Source organism: Tenrec ecaudatus, chromosome 16 (genome assembly GCF_050624435.1).
Source record: "Tenrec ecaudatus isolate mTenEca1 chromosome 16, mTenEca1.hap1, whole genome shotgun sequence".
Classification (NCBI taxonomy): domain Eukaryota; kingdom Metazoa; phylum Chordata; class Mammalia; order Afrosoricida; family Tenrecidae; genus Tenrec; species Tenrec ecaudatus.
Window position 1 is genome coordinate 8164854 of NC_134545.1, and position 16741 is coordinate 8181594.

A 16741-nucleotide genomic window follows, 5' to 3' on the forward strand; every position below is an offset into this window, starting at 1 on the left:
GTGGATAGCTAAGATGGATCTATCTCAAGGGCCCGCACCAGTACACAGCAGCTCCTTAGTAAACGTGTTTTACATTAATGTAGATGATGTTTTAGGCCCCTCTACATTTTTGTAGAAATTAATATCTACAAAAATTAATCTCTGAAAAAAAAATTAATCTCTGTGCATATTAAGTGGATCAGGATGAACAATTAAATTGCAGCATACTTCCTTGAATTTGAATGCCTCAAGAGAAAGTAGTAGTAGTATTAAGCTGAAAATTACTCATTAAAAATATACACAAATTAAAAAAAAATACAAATTTTTTAAGTATTCAAAAATGTGTGTGTGTGTTGTGTGTGTGTGTGTGTGTGTGTGTGTGTGTGTGTGTATTATTCACATTGAATCCTCAACTCAAAGAAAGTCAACTATGCTACTTAGGGTTAGCATTAGGGTAATAGGGTTAGAAGTAAAGCACTCATTGGCTAATTGTATGACTGGCAATTTGAATCTACAAGTTGCTGCTCCTTCAAAGAGGTGACTTCCCCTAAAAGATTTACAGCTTTGGAACCCTATGGCATTCTACCTTGTACAGTAGGGTCTCTTGAGTTGAAATAGACTCAAGATCACTAGATTTGAATGTTGGTTCACTAAGGATTAGAATTAGGGCAAAAGGACTTGTCGAACATTATTTTTTTAAACTGTGGAAGGGGCTATAAACAGTAAAAAACGTTGGTTAACTGGTGACAATTCTTAGAGTGCTATGAAATCACATAAAAGTTTCAAAAACTAACTTAGTCACATACTAACTGCTAATGAAAAACTTTTATATAAAAGCGGGAAGTTAAAAAGAAAAAAAAAAATCAAAAAAACCTCTCAAACTCACCAGGAATTCCATTCCTGTACTTACCAGGTGGACAGCTCAATATAAGAGAAACCAGTACTAACAGTGATAGTTCTCAAAGCATCCTGACAACACTGTAACATTCCCTAGACGAAAGAAAACCAAACTCAAGTGCTTGGAAAACATCAGGTAACTAACAAAAGCACTTACTGTGTGCACTTGACAGGAAAAAGCACCATTCCCTTTCAACATGCCCTGGTGGTGTTTGACCAACAACAAAGAAGTCATTCTAAAGAGCCACCTCTTGGCATTGGAAGCGAATACACAAGTCTTCTGCGGACAGATTTAGCAAGAGCCATAAAAATCTTGAAGTCCTTTGACCTAGTAATACCACTCCTGGGAACTCTCAGAGGAAAGAATTACACGGAAGCCAAAAAGCCCCATTGAAAAGAAGTTCAAGGCATCACAATGATAATAACCCAAAGTGGAAACCCAAATTCTAACAATTGGAGTAGAAGCTATAAATTAGAGAGATAGCTCTCAATGTTGAGGGGGAAAAACTGGACAAACTAACATCCAATCACTGCAAGTAAGTAAAAATACACTGAAGAGCACTATGGGGTAAAAGGAAACATAAAAGTTAAGGTAAAAATCATTACTTTCAAATTTCAATATTATAGTTACATTCTGTGGGGTGGGGAGGGTGGCGAGACACAACTTCGATCTTCTCAAATCTGACAAAGACAAATAATTTCTGAAGGCCATGAAAACCTATTCACTAATAAAAATATCAAATACACGGAAATGTTCTATTACATTACTTAAGACATGCATACAAATTTCAAGACTTTCAAGGATATCTTGCTATCTCCACGAATGTCAAAGCCAATGCTGCCCTTTTTTCCATCCTCAAGGAATTTATTTCACTGATATATTCAGACCTAAGTGGGATACTGTAACTGATAAACAGAGAACCCAGTAAGAGTTAACTTTATTTTTTTAAAAAAAGCAAATCTACAAAAATATAAACTAAAGATCTGTTTAAGAGTGAAACGTCACATTATATGAATTTCATATTAAGCAAAACTTTCCACATTTGGCAACAAAATAAGAGCTGTGATTTACACTTTGAGCAAAAGGACCTAAAGCAAGGAAGAAATTAAATTAGCTCTAAGTTTTTCTGAAGCCAAGAGACAGAAAAAGATCCGTAGTACTCAAACATTTCATCTTTGATCATTCAACTACTCTGAAGCAAATTCTTTGTTATAATCCAATTTTTAAGCCTAGGGAGAGCCAATGCAACTTAAGTCTTACTCGAAGTTTTTAATTACTTGAACAAAGTGACTATATCTACCACATTTCTACCTAAAGCATCAAAAATAAAACATGAAAATTCTATTTCTCAAATTTCTCACTTATCACAAAAAAGAAAACTCACGGTTACAGGATCCTAAATGTACAGAGCTGGAGAAACTAACACTCATCTGAACATGCTTGTCCAGGTGGCATTTGTGGGTGTTCCACATCACAGAAGACTATGAGATTGTGGAGGTAGGGACCCCAAAACAGTGACTGTCCCCACTTTTAAAGGGGCAATTGCCTAAAACTCAGCTCCAAGTCATTCTGATTGGCAAGTTCTCTTGCTGTAAATGAAAACTGTTGGAGCTGGGTTGCTGAGTTGTGTTTTCAAAAACTTAGTGCATGAACCCCCACTCCCTGATCCCACCTTCCAAAGACCAGCATGTCTATTTAAGGAGGAAGCTGGTCGCTGGGTCACTGGCCCTGCCAGCTCGGCCTGGACCTCAGGGAAGCATGGCAGGGCCTGCCACACGATGGGCTCGGGGGCACGGGGGAAGTGGACTGGCTGGCGTACCCTTGGTAAGCTCTGGCGACACTCCCCAAGTTAAGGACACAGGCCACAATGGAATGGAGTCTATTGACATTTGCTACCCAGTTTGAACACTAAGCATTTTCTTCGTTCTTGAAATACGAACTGACAACCACCCCCTAGTCCCCAGCGGCCTCCCCACACCAACACACCCTCCAGAGTCAAGCCCGGGTCCCCGAGAGTCCCTGGGCCCCCCCAGCCCCCACCGACAGCCTGGGTGCGGGGGAGGGGGCGGGAGCCGCCAAATCCACACCCGCATTTCGGCTTGCAGGAAGCCCCCGGGCCCCCGCGCCAATCCCTCTCCGCTCCAAATTCCAGAAACTGAGGCGGGGCAGGGCGCAAATGCGCAGCGGCCCGCTCCCCGCGCGGCCCTCGCCCACCCCGCGCAGAGGCGCCTGCTCCTCGGCGGCCAACAGCAATGCGGCTCGGGAGGCCTTGCGGCGCCGCGCGGGGAGGGCCTGACGCGAGCCCGCGACCCCCGGGTCCACGCGGAGAGGGCGGGAGACCGCTAGCCACCCCTTCACCCGGCCCTTCGGCCTTCCCCAGGCCAGCTCTCGAGGTGTTGGGGGGCCTGGGCAGACCCCGGCCCTTCCCGGTGCACCCTCCCCCGGCGGGGGGGTGGGGGGGTCGCTGTCCCAGCCCCCGAAATTCCCTGCTGGGGCGGGGGAGGCACGTTGCAGGAGCCGGCCCCCAACCCCAAGCCCCCGCCAGCAGGAAGATATAAGCGGGGGTGGGCGCGCTGCCCAGCAGCCCCGCAGGGCGCGGGGGGCGCGGAGGAGGTGGGCCGGGAGCCCGGAGCTCTCGGCGGAGAGCCCGTCGGCCTGGGGTGGGCTGGCCGCCCGATGAGCACCCCCCCTTCCCACCCACCCAAACCGGCGCCCGGCCCCCCGCCCCCACTGCGGGCCCCAGCCCACCTCAGGCCGCCGGTCACGGGGCCGCGGGGGAGGGGACGCCGAGCCAGGCCCGGGCGGAGGGGGCTGGGAGCCGACACCCACCTGCCCAGGCCGGGCCGCCCGCCGCCCGCCGCCGAGGAGGACGCCGCGGCCGAGGACGAGCTGGCAGAGGACGAGGCCGGCGCCGGCGCGGCGGCGGGCGACGTGAGGAGGCCGCCGGGCTTGCGGGCATTAGCGACCCCGCTCTGCTGCGGCGGCTGCTGCGGCTGTTGCTGCTGCTGGGGCTTCAGCGACATGGTGAGGGGCCCATACACCGGGGCGCACGCCGGGCGGGGACAGCCGGGAGCCGGGCGCGCCGAGGAGACGCTGGAGCGCGGCGGGGACGCGCGGGCGCCGACCGGGGAGGCGCGGGATGGCGCGGCCGGGGACGCGCCGGGGCCGGCGACTGGGAGGAGGAGGACGACGAAGGGGCGGGGAGGCCCGCGGAGACCGAGGAAACGCCGAGAGCCGGGCCGGGCCGCGCTACAGTCTTTGCCGTTGCTACCAAAACAGTCTGAGGCGGAGGGAGGCGAGCGCTGCCTGGAGGGCGGGGGGCCGCGGCCGGGCGGGGGAGGGGCGGCGGAGGGATACGGGTCCGCGGCCGCGTCGCCACCGCCCCGCCCGCCCAGCCGCGCCGACCGCGGGAGCGAGCGCCAACCGGGCCACCTGGTGCCCACCAAGCGACGAGGCTGGGCTGCTGCTTTGGGGCCCCGCGCGGTCGCTGCTGGCGCCTGCATCCAAGCTGGGACCACCGAGACGGCGGGTGGCGGTGGCGGATGGGTGCGGAGGCGCGGGGCCGGGGACTCTTTACCGGAAGTCGGAAGGGTCGGGCGGCAGCACGCTGTGAGGCGGCCCGGGGCCGGGAGAGACACGTGAGGAGCGGGCGCCGCGCTGGGCCGCGCTCGTGGGGGTCGGCTGAGGGCCCGGCGCTCGGCCCTCCTGGGTCCGCCCTCTTCGAGACCGGTCTGCCCTTCGGCAAGGGCGTATCCGCCTTCCTCGGCTGGGTCCGCTCTGTGAGAAGGGCGGGAGGGAAGCGGCCTCTTCGCTCGGCCTCCGCGGAGCTGCCCCGTTGGTCCCCCACCTGATGCAGCCTGGACAAGGGGCCACGAGCGCCTGCAGTGTGAAGACTAGCTTTCTACATGTAGAGCACCCAGAATGGTGTCTGACTCCTAGGCACAGGCATCCGATATGGAGCCCAGCGCTGGGCACACAGTAGGCCCTCAAATGTCCCTGAGTGTCTCCAAAGCGGGCCTTGCCAAAGAGTTCCCGGCCAAGCCCAAGACTGACGAATAGGGTTGGAGCAGCCTCCTGGGGCCACCCACATCTGGTTACCTTTTCCCCACTTTTCCACCACAGCCACGCAGTAACCAGAAAACTCTTGGGTATCTGACCTTGATTTGAACCCGTTTTTTCCCCTCACTTGAACTTCTTTTCCTTCGTTCATGAGACTCAGGGAAATGGACGTGACTTGGTAACACTGGATGATAGGGTCTCCCTCGCTGGAGACACAACAGACCTCACAAGAAGGTGCGAACTTTAGACCCTGGCCCCTTCTGAAGTTTTACTTTAACTTAAGTTGCACCTGCCAGCACAGTAAGTAGTTGGTTGGGGAGGGGAAAAAAAGACACGTGTTACAAATAAACTGGAAGCAAGAGGTAAAATCCTTTAAGCAAAGAATATAGTTGTTTTTTTAAAAAAAAACACATTTCAGGGTATATATATTTTTTAATCTTGCAGCTATAAGTTGATCCCGACTCGTGGGGTTAAGCACACACACTAAAAGGCATGGAAAACCCTGGAGAATGATTAAACTGGATATCTCCAGTCCCCAACATGAAATTAATCTCTTAGATTGTCCAAGCAAAAAACTGACCACTGTATTCTGCAAACATTAAAAAGTAGGAAACCAACTTTCCTTTACATCCCCTCCTGCTATCTAAGGCATTCCTTTAAACCAACGGTTAAAGATCCTTTAAAAATTAACCCAAAGGAAATTGGGAATAAAATGTTAAATGTGGGGGAGAGATAGGGATGAAAGAACTATAATATAAATACAATCAGCTTTCTCTGGTTTAATGATTGGACAGCCATATCTAGGATCAAGGTCTCCAAATTCAGTCTGAGGACCAAACTCCAGGCAGATCGAAAGAAAAAGGGAAGCAGAATCAGAAGGCCTGAAGCAGACAGCTGAACTTGATTTCAGGTAGGCCAAAAGAGGTCAAGTTCTCATCACTTAATTTTTGTAATGGCCTTACTGATAACATCACAGAGGAGAGGACTTTCAACCATTTCATAAAACATGAAAATTTTCTACAGGGTTTTTGAAGCTCCTTAACATAGTTTACAACCCATTTTAGATGGATAATTAGATGACTTTAAGTATACTTTACAAACACATCATCGCTGATTTCAGAGCATTTCCATCACCCCAAGCAGATGCCTCTCATGGATTTACCTGTTGTGGATATTTGTTATTCTTTTTTTTTTTTTAACCAGCCTCTTTACAGGTGGTCTGTGTCTGCAGCCATTTCCTATAAATGGAATCATAACATAATGTGGTCTTCTGATTTGGGATTCTTCCATTCAACATGTTTTTGAGGCTTATCCATGTTGCATCATGTGTCATTCCTTCCTATAGCTACTAACAAGTGTCCCATTGTATGGATGAATCACATTTTGTGTATCCCTCTGTTTGCCAACTGGTGAACATATTAGTTTTCTTCTAGCTTGGGGCTAATATGAATAATGTCTCTGGGAGCATTTATAAACATAGCTTCTTCATTTGGACATATCTCTTCATTTCTCTTTGGTAGAGTTTTAAAATGGGATTGCTAAATCATCTAAAGAGTATCATACTGTGATGACGTGTTTTGCTGTAATTCTGGAAATTATATCATTGGTATTTACCAATAGGATCGCTCACAGTTGACAGGCTTCAGCAAAGCTTCCAGACTAGGACAGACCGACTAGGAAGAAGAACTCTCAGATCAGAAAGTACTCAAAATACAACTGGGGGAAGGTTGCCTCCTGATTGGTATTGGGTCTTTACTCAAGTACTCCCTCAACATAAGAACACTTTTTTCTAATAACCTGGCATTCCATGGTGCTCACCTTCCTGACACAATCACTGAAGTCAAAATAGGTGCATAAGCAAATATGAAAACTGATGGTGCCAACTATTATAGCATCTGGAGTCTTAAAAGGCTTGAAGATAAACAAATGGCCTTCTAGCAGAAAGCAATAAACCACATAGAAGAAGCGCACCAGCCTGTGTGATCACAAAGTTATCAACAGGATCAGGTATCAGGCATCAGAAGACCCAAAACAAACATATCAATATGAATGGGGGTGGGGAGTGGAGTGGAGACCCAAAGTCCATCTGTAGGCAATTGGACATTCCCTCACAGAAGGGTCACAAGGAAGGAACAAGTCAGCCAGGGTGCAGCATAGCATGGAACACACAACATTCCTCTAGTTCTTTAATGCTTCCTCCACCTCACTGTCATGATCCCAGTTCTACCTTACAAATCCAGCTAGACCGGAGCATGTACACTTGCACACTGATAAGATAAGAGCTCTGGACACAAGGAATCCAGAACAGATAAACCCCTCAGGAACAGTAATGGGAGGAGTAGTAAGACCATAAGGATAGGGGGAAGGGAAATGGGGAGCCAACTACAGTGATTGACATCTAACACCCCGCCCCCAGGGAGATGAACACCAGAAACATGGACAATGGGAGATAGTGGATGGTGTAAGATATGAAAATAATAATTTATCAGGGTTCCATGAGGGTGGGAAAGGAAGAGGAAAAATAGCTAATACCAAGGGCTCAAGCAGAAAGAAAATGTTTTGAAAATGATGGCAACATACAAATGTGTTTAATACAATTGGTGTATAAGAGCTGTAAGATCCCCCAATAAAATGATTTATTAATTTGAAAAGAAAAAGGAAAGCTGCCTCCTCAAAGTAGAATTGACCTTAATGGTGTGGATGGCATAGCGCTTTCTGGACCTTCATTTCCTGATGTGGTATCTCTCAAAAGGAGAAGAAGCAGCTGCAGATAGTCATTAGTAATTTGAATCTGGGCATAGAAAAGATGAATATAGGAATGTTGGAAGTAATAAATGAAATGGAACACATAAAGATTGGTATCCTATGTGTTAGTGAGTTGAGGACTGTATTGGCCATTTTGAATTAGAGAATCACATAGTCTGCTGTGCAAAGAATGATCAACAGAAGTAGGATGGCATTCCATTCGTCACCAAAAACATTTCAAGACCTACGAAGTACAATGCTGTCAGCAATAAGATACCTATACATTTACAAAGACCAGTTAATATGACTATTATTCAAGTTTATGCACCAGCCACTAATGCCAAAGCTGGAGAAATTAAAGATTTTTTACCAACTTTTACAGTCTAAAATTAATTTTTTAAAATGCAGTCAAGATGTATTGCTAATTACTAGTGATTGGGATGGAAAACAATGACTTGATAGTTGGTAAATATGGCCTTGGTGACAGAAATGACCTCAAAACCACTAGATAGAATTTTGTAAGGTTAATCACTTAATTATTTGTAAATAACCTTTTCAACAACAAATGGGGACAATTCATGTGAACTCCATCAGATGGAATAGAACAGAAATCAAATCAACTACAGCTGTTAAAAGAGACCACAGAGAAGTTCAATATCATCAGTTAAAAATAAGGCCATTGCCCATGACCATCAATTACTCAGATTCAAATTCAAGTTGAAGCTGAAGAAAAATTAAAGCAAACCCATCACAGTCAAAGTATGGGTCTCAGTTTATCCCATCTGAATTTAAAGAGCACCTCCAAAATAGATCTGATATAATGGAACACAAATGACTGCCAAGAGACTGTCATTTGAACAAGGGAAGGGACTACTTCATGGTTTAAAATCAGGAAAGGTGTGCATTAGGATTGTAGATTGCATCTTTTCACCATGTTCATTTGTATGTTGAACAAATAATCTGAGAAGCTGGACTATATGAAGAAGTATATAGATTGGGAGAATTATTAACAGACTGCAATATGCTGAGAGTGAGAAGCACTTGAAGCACTTGCTGATGAAGATCAAGGACTATAGCTTTCAGTATGAATTACAACTGAATGTAAAGAACACGAAAATTTTCACAACTAGATCAATAGACTGCATCACAATAAACAGAAAGATTGAAGTTGTCAAGGATTTCGTCTTGCTTGGATCCAGAATCATTGTTCTTGGAAGCAGCAATCATGAGATCAAATGACATATTACATTGGACCCATCTGCCCCATAAGACCTTTTTAAATGTTGAAGAACAAGAATGTCACATTGAGGACTAAGGTGTTCCTGACTCAAGCTGCCATATTTTCAATCACATCCTATGCATGTGAGAATTGACAAATTAATAATGTAGACTGCAGAATTGACACATTTTTATTAGGGTGCTGGTAAAGACTGGAAAGTACCATGGACTACTAGAACAAGTAAAGCTGCCTTGAAAGAACAGCCAGAATGTTCCTTTGAAGCGAGGATAAGATTTTGTGTCACGTACTTTGGACATGTCAGGAAAAACCAATCCCTGGAAAAGACATCATACTTGGTAAAGTAGAAGGGTATATATATATATATATATATATATATTTTTAAAGACGACTTTTTTTTTTAAAGATGACTCTTAACAAGATGGATTGACCCAGTGTCTGCTACATCTGGGTTTAAACATAATTGTGAAGCTGGCATTGGAGTGGGCATGGTTTCCTTCTGTTGTATATAGGGGTGCTATAAGTTGGGACCAACTTGATGGCACCTAACTATGAAAACAATGACCAAAGACCAGAAGAGTCATGGGATGATATCAAGGACATCATGCATGAAGAAAGCAAAATATTATTAAAAAGAAAGACCAAAATGAAGCAGAAAATACTCTGAGATTTGCTACTGAATGTAGAATAGCTAAAGTGAATGGAAGAGATGATGAAGAACTGACAGAAGATGTCAAAGTGTGGTGCAAAACAACAAAGTAGTATAATGAAATGTGTAAAGATCTGAAATTAGAAAACCAAAAGTGGAAAACCCTCTCCATTTCTTGAGCTGAAAGAACTAAAGAAAAAAATGGGCAAAATAGTTTGAACAAGACAGAAACCATCCAAATAAAATGAAAGGAATAGACAGGATCACTATACCAAAAGAATGGGTCCACACTGCATTTCAGGAAGTAGTGTCTGATGAAGAACTGCTAGTGCTGAAGAAGTTCAAGCTGGGCTAAAATTATTGGCCAAACAAAAGCCCCCAGGAATTGACAGAATACTAACAGGTGCTTCAACAAATGGAAACAACACCAAAAGCATTCAGCTGTACAAAAACATCTGGAAGACAATGGCCTGGCCAACCCACTAGAAGAGATCCATGTGTGTACATATTCCAACAGGCATCAAAAACAAAAAATCGTATCAGTGTGTGCCCACGTTCCCGATATGATCACTGAAGACAAATGGATGCATAAGCAAATGTGAAGAAAGCTGATGGTGGCCACCTATCAAAATATATAGTGTCTGGGGTCTTAAAGGCTTGAAGATAAACAAGTGGCCATCTAGCTGAGAAGCAACAAAGCCCACATGGAAGAAGCTCACCAGCCTATGTGATAACCAGGTGTCGATGGGATCTGGCATCAAAGAACAAAAAAATCATATCGTGAATGAGGGGGAGTGCGGAATGGGGACTTAATAGCGCATCTGTAGGCAACTGGACAGCCCCTTATAGAAGGATCACCGGGAGGAGACGAGCCAGTCAGAGTGCAGTGTAGCAACAATGAAATATACAACTTTCCTCTCCTTCTTAAAGGCTTCCTCCTCCACATTGTCATGATCCCACGTCTACCTTATAAATCCAGTTAGGCCAGAGGGTATACACTGGTACAGATAGGAACTGGAAACAGGGAATCCACGACAGATGATCCCTTCAGAACCAGTGATCAGAGTGGTGGTAACCTGCAGGGTGGAGTGAAAGTGGGGGAAAAGGGGGAACCGATTACAAGGATCTACATATAACCCCCTGCCTAGGGGGCAGACAACAGAAAAGTGGGTCAAGGGAGATATTGGACAGTATATGACACGACAAAGTAATAATAATTTATAAATTATCAAGGGCTTGTGAGGGAGGTGGGGGCAGGGAGGGAGGGGAATAAATGAGCTGATATCAAGGGCCTAAGTAGAAATCAAATGTTTTGAGAATGATGATGGTAACAAATGTGCTTGAGAATGGATGGATATATGGATTGTAATAAGAGTTGTACAAGCCCCAATAAAATGATTTAAATTTTTTTTTCTAAAATCAACTTTGCTGACTTTATCTTGGTAAAAGAATATACTTTGGAATACAAAAAAGGTGACCCAATATAATATAGAAGTTATTAAACAATAATGTAACACTGTATTTTAAAATACATTGCTAAATCACAGCAAGTAAAATTTAGTTGCAGGTAATTAAAAAATGGCTGCAGCAATACACTGACAGGAACTTCTATCATTGCTAAAGCCATGTGGATCTTAGCTGAAAGCAGAGAATTACACCACAAAGATGTTTACCTGTGTTTTAGTGACTATGCAAAGTCATTCAACTGCGTGGGTCCCATCAAGCTAAATGACATCGTGAAGAATGAGGATTCCAGAGCACTTCATTGGACTCATGTCAAACCTGTACTTGGACCAGGAGGCAGTCATTGGAACAAAACAAGAGGTTACTGCCTGGTTTAAAATCAGGTGTGTGGAGATGAAAAAAAATTTTTATGAATTATCAAGGGTTCCTGAGGAAGGGTGGTGGAGGGGGGAGGAATGAGCTAATACCAAGGGCTTAAGTAGAAAGAAAATGTTTTGAAAATGATGATGGCAACATATGTATAGTTGTGTTTGACATGATGGATGTATGGATTGTCATACGAGCTGTAAGAGCCCCCAATATTTTATTGAGGGCTCATACAACCCTTATCACAATCCATACATCCCGTTGTTTTCTCCTCCAAATGGTTTATCCAGCTTATCTTATGTAGATAGACCTGCAGAGATAATAATATGCACAAAAACAAGACAGAACAAAACAAAGCAAAAAGAGAAAACAAAACAACAAACCAATGACAAAAAAAGAAAAGCCTGTTGAGATAGTTAAAAGCTTATTGTTCCAACCTGGCCAATAAATACATGTGTGGTTAATTGAAGGGCTGGGGGGGGGGCGGGGATAAATGGTTCTATGAGCCTCTCCTTTCCAGTTCTCAGGTCTCTTGCTTTGTGATGGTCCGACCAGGGTGCAGCTGCCTTTGCCAGTTCTCTGCTTCAGCTGGCAAGACTGACTTCCTGCAAGACATCCCTGAGGAGAAGCCACATGGACCTACCCCATTCAGCCCTGGGTGCTGGAGCAGCTGTGTGGAGAACTCTGCCAGTGCTGAGATGCTTACACATTTCCTAACTCTGCTTTCCTCCCGCAGTTGGCATCATTGTGTGTGTTTTGTGAGATGGAGGAGGACTTTGTGGATTGGTGTCAGATATAAGGGCTAATGTTGGACTTGTGAGCTTGGGCAGCACTGGGTTGGTATATTTTCTTGATGTGCACTTAACCTTTATATAAAACTCTTCTTTTTTCAGGTGGTTTTTTTCAACATTTTATTAGGGGCTCATACAACACTTATCACAATCCATACATATACATACATCAATTGTATAAAGCACATCCGTACATTCTTTGCCCTAATCATTTTCAAAGCATTTGCTCTCCACTTAAGCCCTTTGCATCAGGTCCTCTTTTTTTTTTCCCCTCCCTCCCCGCTCCCCCTTCCCTCATGAGCCCTTGATAATTTATAGATTGTTATTTTGTCATATCTTGCCCTATCCGGAGTCTCCCTTCACCCCCTTCTCTGCCATCTGTCTCCCAGGGAGGAGGTCACATGTGGATCCTTGTAATAGATTACACCTTTCCAACCCACTCACCCTCTACTCTCCCAGTATCACCCCTCACACCCCTGGTCCTGAAGGTATCATCCACCCAGGATTCTCTGTGCCTCCAGCTCCCATATGCACCAGTGTACAACCTCTGCCCTATCCAGTCCTGCAAGGTAGAATTCGGATCATGATAGTTGTGGGGAGGAAGCATCCAGGATCTGGGGGAAAACTGTATTCTTTATCGGTACTACATCGCACCCTGACTGATCCATCTCCTCCCCTAAACCCCTCTGTGAGGAGATCTCCAGTGGCCGACAAATGGGCCTTGGGTCTCCACTCTGCACTTCTATATATATATATATATAGCATGATGCCTTATACCTGGTCCCTTTGGCACCTCGTGATCTCACAGGCTGGTGTGCTTCTTCCATGTGGGCTTTGTTGCTTCTGAGCTAGATGGCCGCTTGTTTACCTTCAAGCCTTTAAGACCCCAGACACTATCTATTTCGATAGCCGGGCACCATCAGCTTTCTTCTCCACATTTGCTTCTGCACCTGTTTGTCTTCGGCGATCGTATCATGGAGGTGTACAGCCAATGATATGATTTTTTGTTCTTTGATGCCTGATAACTGATCCCTTCGGGACCACGGGACCACACAGGCTGGTGTGTTCTTCCATGTGGGCTTTGTTGCTTCTGAGCTAGATGGCCGCTTGTTTATCATCAAGCCTTTAAGACCCCAGACACTATCTCTTTTGATAGCTGGGCACCATCAGCTTTCTTCACCACATTTACTTGTTCATCCACTTTGGCTTTAGCAGTTGTGTCGGGAAGGTGAGCATCATAGAGTGCCAATTTAATAAAAGAAAGTATTCATGCACTGAGGGAGTGCTTGAATAGAGGTCCAAGGTCCTTCCGCCACCTTAATACTAAACCTATAAATATAGACACATAGATCTATTTCCCCATCCTCATATATATATTTGCATGTACATGTCTTTAGACCTCTATAAATGCCCTTTGACTCCTAGCTCTTTCCTCCATCTCCCTTATAAAACTCTCTTATACGTATGAGTTTCTGTGGATTTATTTCTCTAACTCTATAACACCTGAATTTTTAATTTCAGGAAAAAATATTTTTTGTTTTCTTTACTTTCATAGTTATCAATATATATTAATGTATACATTTAATTAAATGTTATGAAAATGTTGCACTCAGCGTTATGGGCCCAATGCACCTAGACTAACACACCTGTAAATAATTCAAGGTCTGTTTGTTGACCTTTAGGAGTGCTTTCCAGTCGTGTCTGGTGGGGTGCCACGCCCTAGCCCCATAGTCTATTTTTGGTATTCACTCAGACTTATTTGCTCTGCTCCCCTTGCTGTTCTGTTGCATACCCTTAGTGTTTTGCCTCGGTGTGGTGGGGTCAGATCAGGCTCAATTCTCATACTGTGTCTCCAGTGTTGTCCTTTGTAGGGTTATGGGTCAGTGAGGAATGTCATGTCTTATAGTGATGCCAGCCATATGGTTCTCTCTGTGCATTGGCTGCTCTGAGTGGGGATATCATTCTCAAGGCTTGGTGGGCCAGGATGTGCTCCACTCTCTCTTCCTCCCCCTTCATTTACTCCTGGGTGCTCTGATCAGACATGTCCCTCTCCCTGAGTTGTAGCTTCAGTGCTGTCCTCTGAAGTAAATTCTGGGGGGAGGGGTGGCTGTCCACGTAGTTGGAATTGGGGCCAGCCAAAATGATGTTGTTGTTTTTTTAATAAAAATAAATCAGGTGTGTGTCAGGATTGTATTGTTTGCCATACTATTCAATCCATATGCTAAGCAAATCATCCCAGAATCTCACCTATAAAAAGAAGTGTGTGGGAAAAAAATAAATAAAAAGAAGTATGTGAAAGAAAAAAACCTTAAAAAAAAAACAAGCGAAAAGAATTGTGTGACATCAGTATGGGAGGAAGACTCATTAACAGCCTGTGATGTGCAGAGGACACAACCATGCCTGCTAAAACCCAAGAAGACTTAAAGCACTTACCAATGAAGATCAAAGCTAACGCCTTCAATGTGGATTATATTTCAACATAAAGAGAACAAAAGTCCTCGCAACTGGATCAATAATCAATTGTATAACAACTGGAGAAGAGATTGAAGATATTTGTTAAAGATTCCATTTTACTTGGGCCTACAACTAACATCCGTGGAAGCAGCAGTCAAGAAATAAAAAGACCGATTGCATTGAGCAAATCTGCTGCAAAACACCAATATAAAGTGTTAAGAAAGCAAAAGTATATTTTCAGTCACCTCGTATGCATGCAAAATCTGGACCAAGGAAGAATTGATGCCTTTGAATCATGGTGTTGGTGAAGAATATTAAATATACTATGGACTGGTAGAAGAATGAACAAATAGGGCTTAGAAGAAGTACAGCTAGAAGGCTAGGAAGCAAGGATGAAGAGTCTCTGTCTCATATGCTTTGGACAACTTATTAGAAGGTTTCAGTGGCTGGGGAAGGAAGTCATGGGTGATGGGGATGAGGATTCCCGGGGGGAATGTTCAGTGAAAATGAACAAGCCCCTCAATGAGATGTATTGACACAGTGGCTCAAACAATGGGCTTAAAACACAGTAACTATTAAGACGGAAGTGACGGACCAGTCAGTCTTTTGTTGTTATACATAGTGTTGATATGATTCAGAACCAACTTGACTGCTCCTGACAGCATGGGAAGTTTAAGGGGCCCTGGTGGTGCAGTTGTTTAAAGTGCTCCAGTGACCCACCAACACTTCTGTAGGAGAAAGCCTTGGCAGTTCTTCTCTATCCTATAGGATCACTGTTAGTTGGACTCTACCTACTAGCAGTTCGTTGTGTTTGATTTGGTCATTCAAGAAACAAAACTTTTCACCAATGAAACATACAACTTTCCTCTAGTTCTGTATTGCTTCCTTCCCCCACTATCATGATTCCAATTCTACCTTACAAATCCAGCTAGACCAGAGGATGTACACAGGTACAGTTAGGAACTGGAAACACAAGGAATCCAGAACAGATAAACCCCTCAGCACCAATAATGAGAGTAGCAATACCAGGAGAGTAAAGGGAAGGTAGGGAGAGAAAGTGGGGAACCAATCACATTTAACCACCTACATTTAACCGCCTCCCTGGGGGACAGACAACAGAAAAGTTGGTGAAAGGAGACATCCGTCAGTGTAAGACTTGAAAAAATAATAATTATAAATTATCAAAGGTTCATGAGGGCAAGGGGGCAAAAATTAGCTGATACCAAGGGCTCAAGTAGAAAGAAAACATTTTGAAAATGATGGCAACAAATGTACAAATGTGCTTGACAAAATGAATGCATGTATGGATTGTGATAAGAGCTGTATGAGTCCCCAATAGAATGATTAAAAACTAATAATAAAAGTAAAAACCAAAACTTGTTATTGTGAATTGGGTGACGGTTTATAGGACAAATCACTTTTCCCTTCAACAATTCATAGACATTTTGCTTCAGGTCATTGACTGCAATCCTGCACAAAGTACTATCACTCCTCCTATTTTATCCTTGTGTTTCTCCTTTTCATTTCTCCCTCTTTAATAACCCTTCCAGCTTTCTAAACTTTGACCTTGGGCAAATGCTGCCCTTTTGATATCAAATAACTGATTGTTCTAAGGAGTGTGTACCTCCCTCTGTTATGAAGTTACTATATAGACCTGACTATCGTTTGTCTGAAAATGGAACCATAAAGGTGAATCCAAATCTGACTTGAAAGGTGACTGAGACCAGAGGATGTACACTGGTACAGATAGGAACTGGAAACACAGGGAATCCAGGACAGATGAACCCTTCAGGACCAGGGGTGTGAGTGGCAATACTGGGAGCATAGAGGGAGGGTAGGTTTGAAGGGGGGAACCAATTACAGGGATCTACATGTGACCTCCTCCCTGGGGGACGGACAACAGAAAAGTGGGTGAAGGAAGACATCGGACAGGGCAAGATATGACAAAATAATAATAATTTATAAATTATCAAGGTTTCATGAGGGAGGGGGCAACGGGGAGGGAGGGGTAAAAATTAGGACCTGATTCCAGGGGCTTAGGTGGAGAGCAAATGTTTTGAGAATGTTGAGGACAATGAATGTACGAATGTGCTTTACAC

At 44.5% G+C, this 16741-nt stretch overlaps 1 protein-coding gene and 1 long non-coding RNA gene across 8 annotated transcripts in view; one reads left to right on the plus strand and one right to left on the minus strand.

Moving 5' to 3' along the window:
- ATXN2 (ataxin 2) overlaps positions 1 to 4217 on the minus strand; it is a 102696-nt gene extending 98479 nt beyond the window's left edge. For 5 of the 7 annotated variants that reach the window (XM_075533849.1, XM_075533852.1, XM_075533850.1 and 2 more), the window contains exon 1: positions 3626 to 3644. Coding sequence is in view for 2 of the 7 variants with exons in the window: in XM_075533853.1 (XP_075389968.1) it covers positions 3707 to 3900 (194 nt within the window). In the remaining 5 variants the exon portion in view is untranslated. Of the gene's footprint in view, positions 1 to 3625; positions 3645 to 3706 lie in introns of those variants that run through there. The other 2 variants (XM_075533853.1, XM_075533854.1) reach the window with 1 other exon arrangement.
- On the plus strand, positions 3688 to 16443 carry LOC142428939 (uncharacterized). Its single transcript, XR_012780408.1, has 3 exons — positions 3688 to 3901; positions 11252 to 11414; positions 11918 to 16443. It is a non-coding gene; the product is annotated as an uncharacterized LOC142428939 (long non-coding RNA).
- The last annotated feature ends 298 nt before the right edge of the window (positions 16444 to 16741 follow it).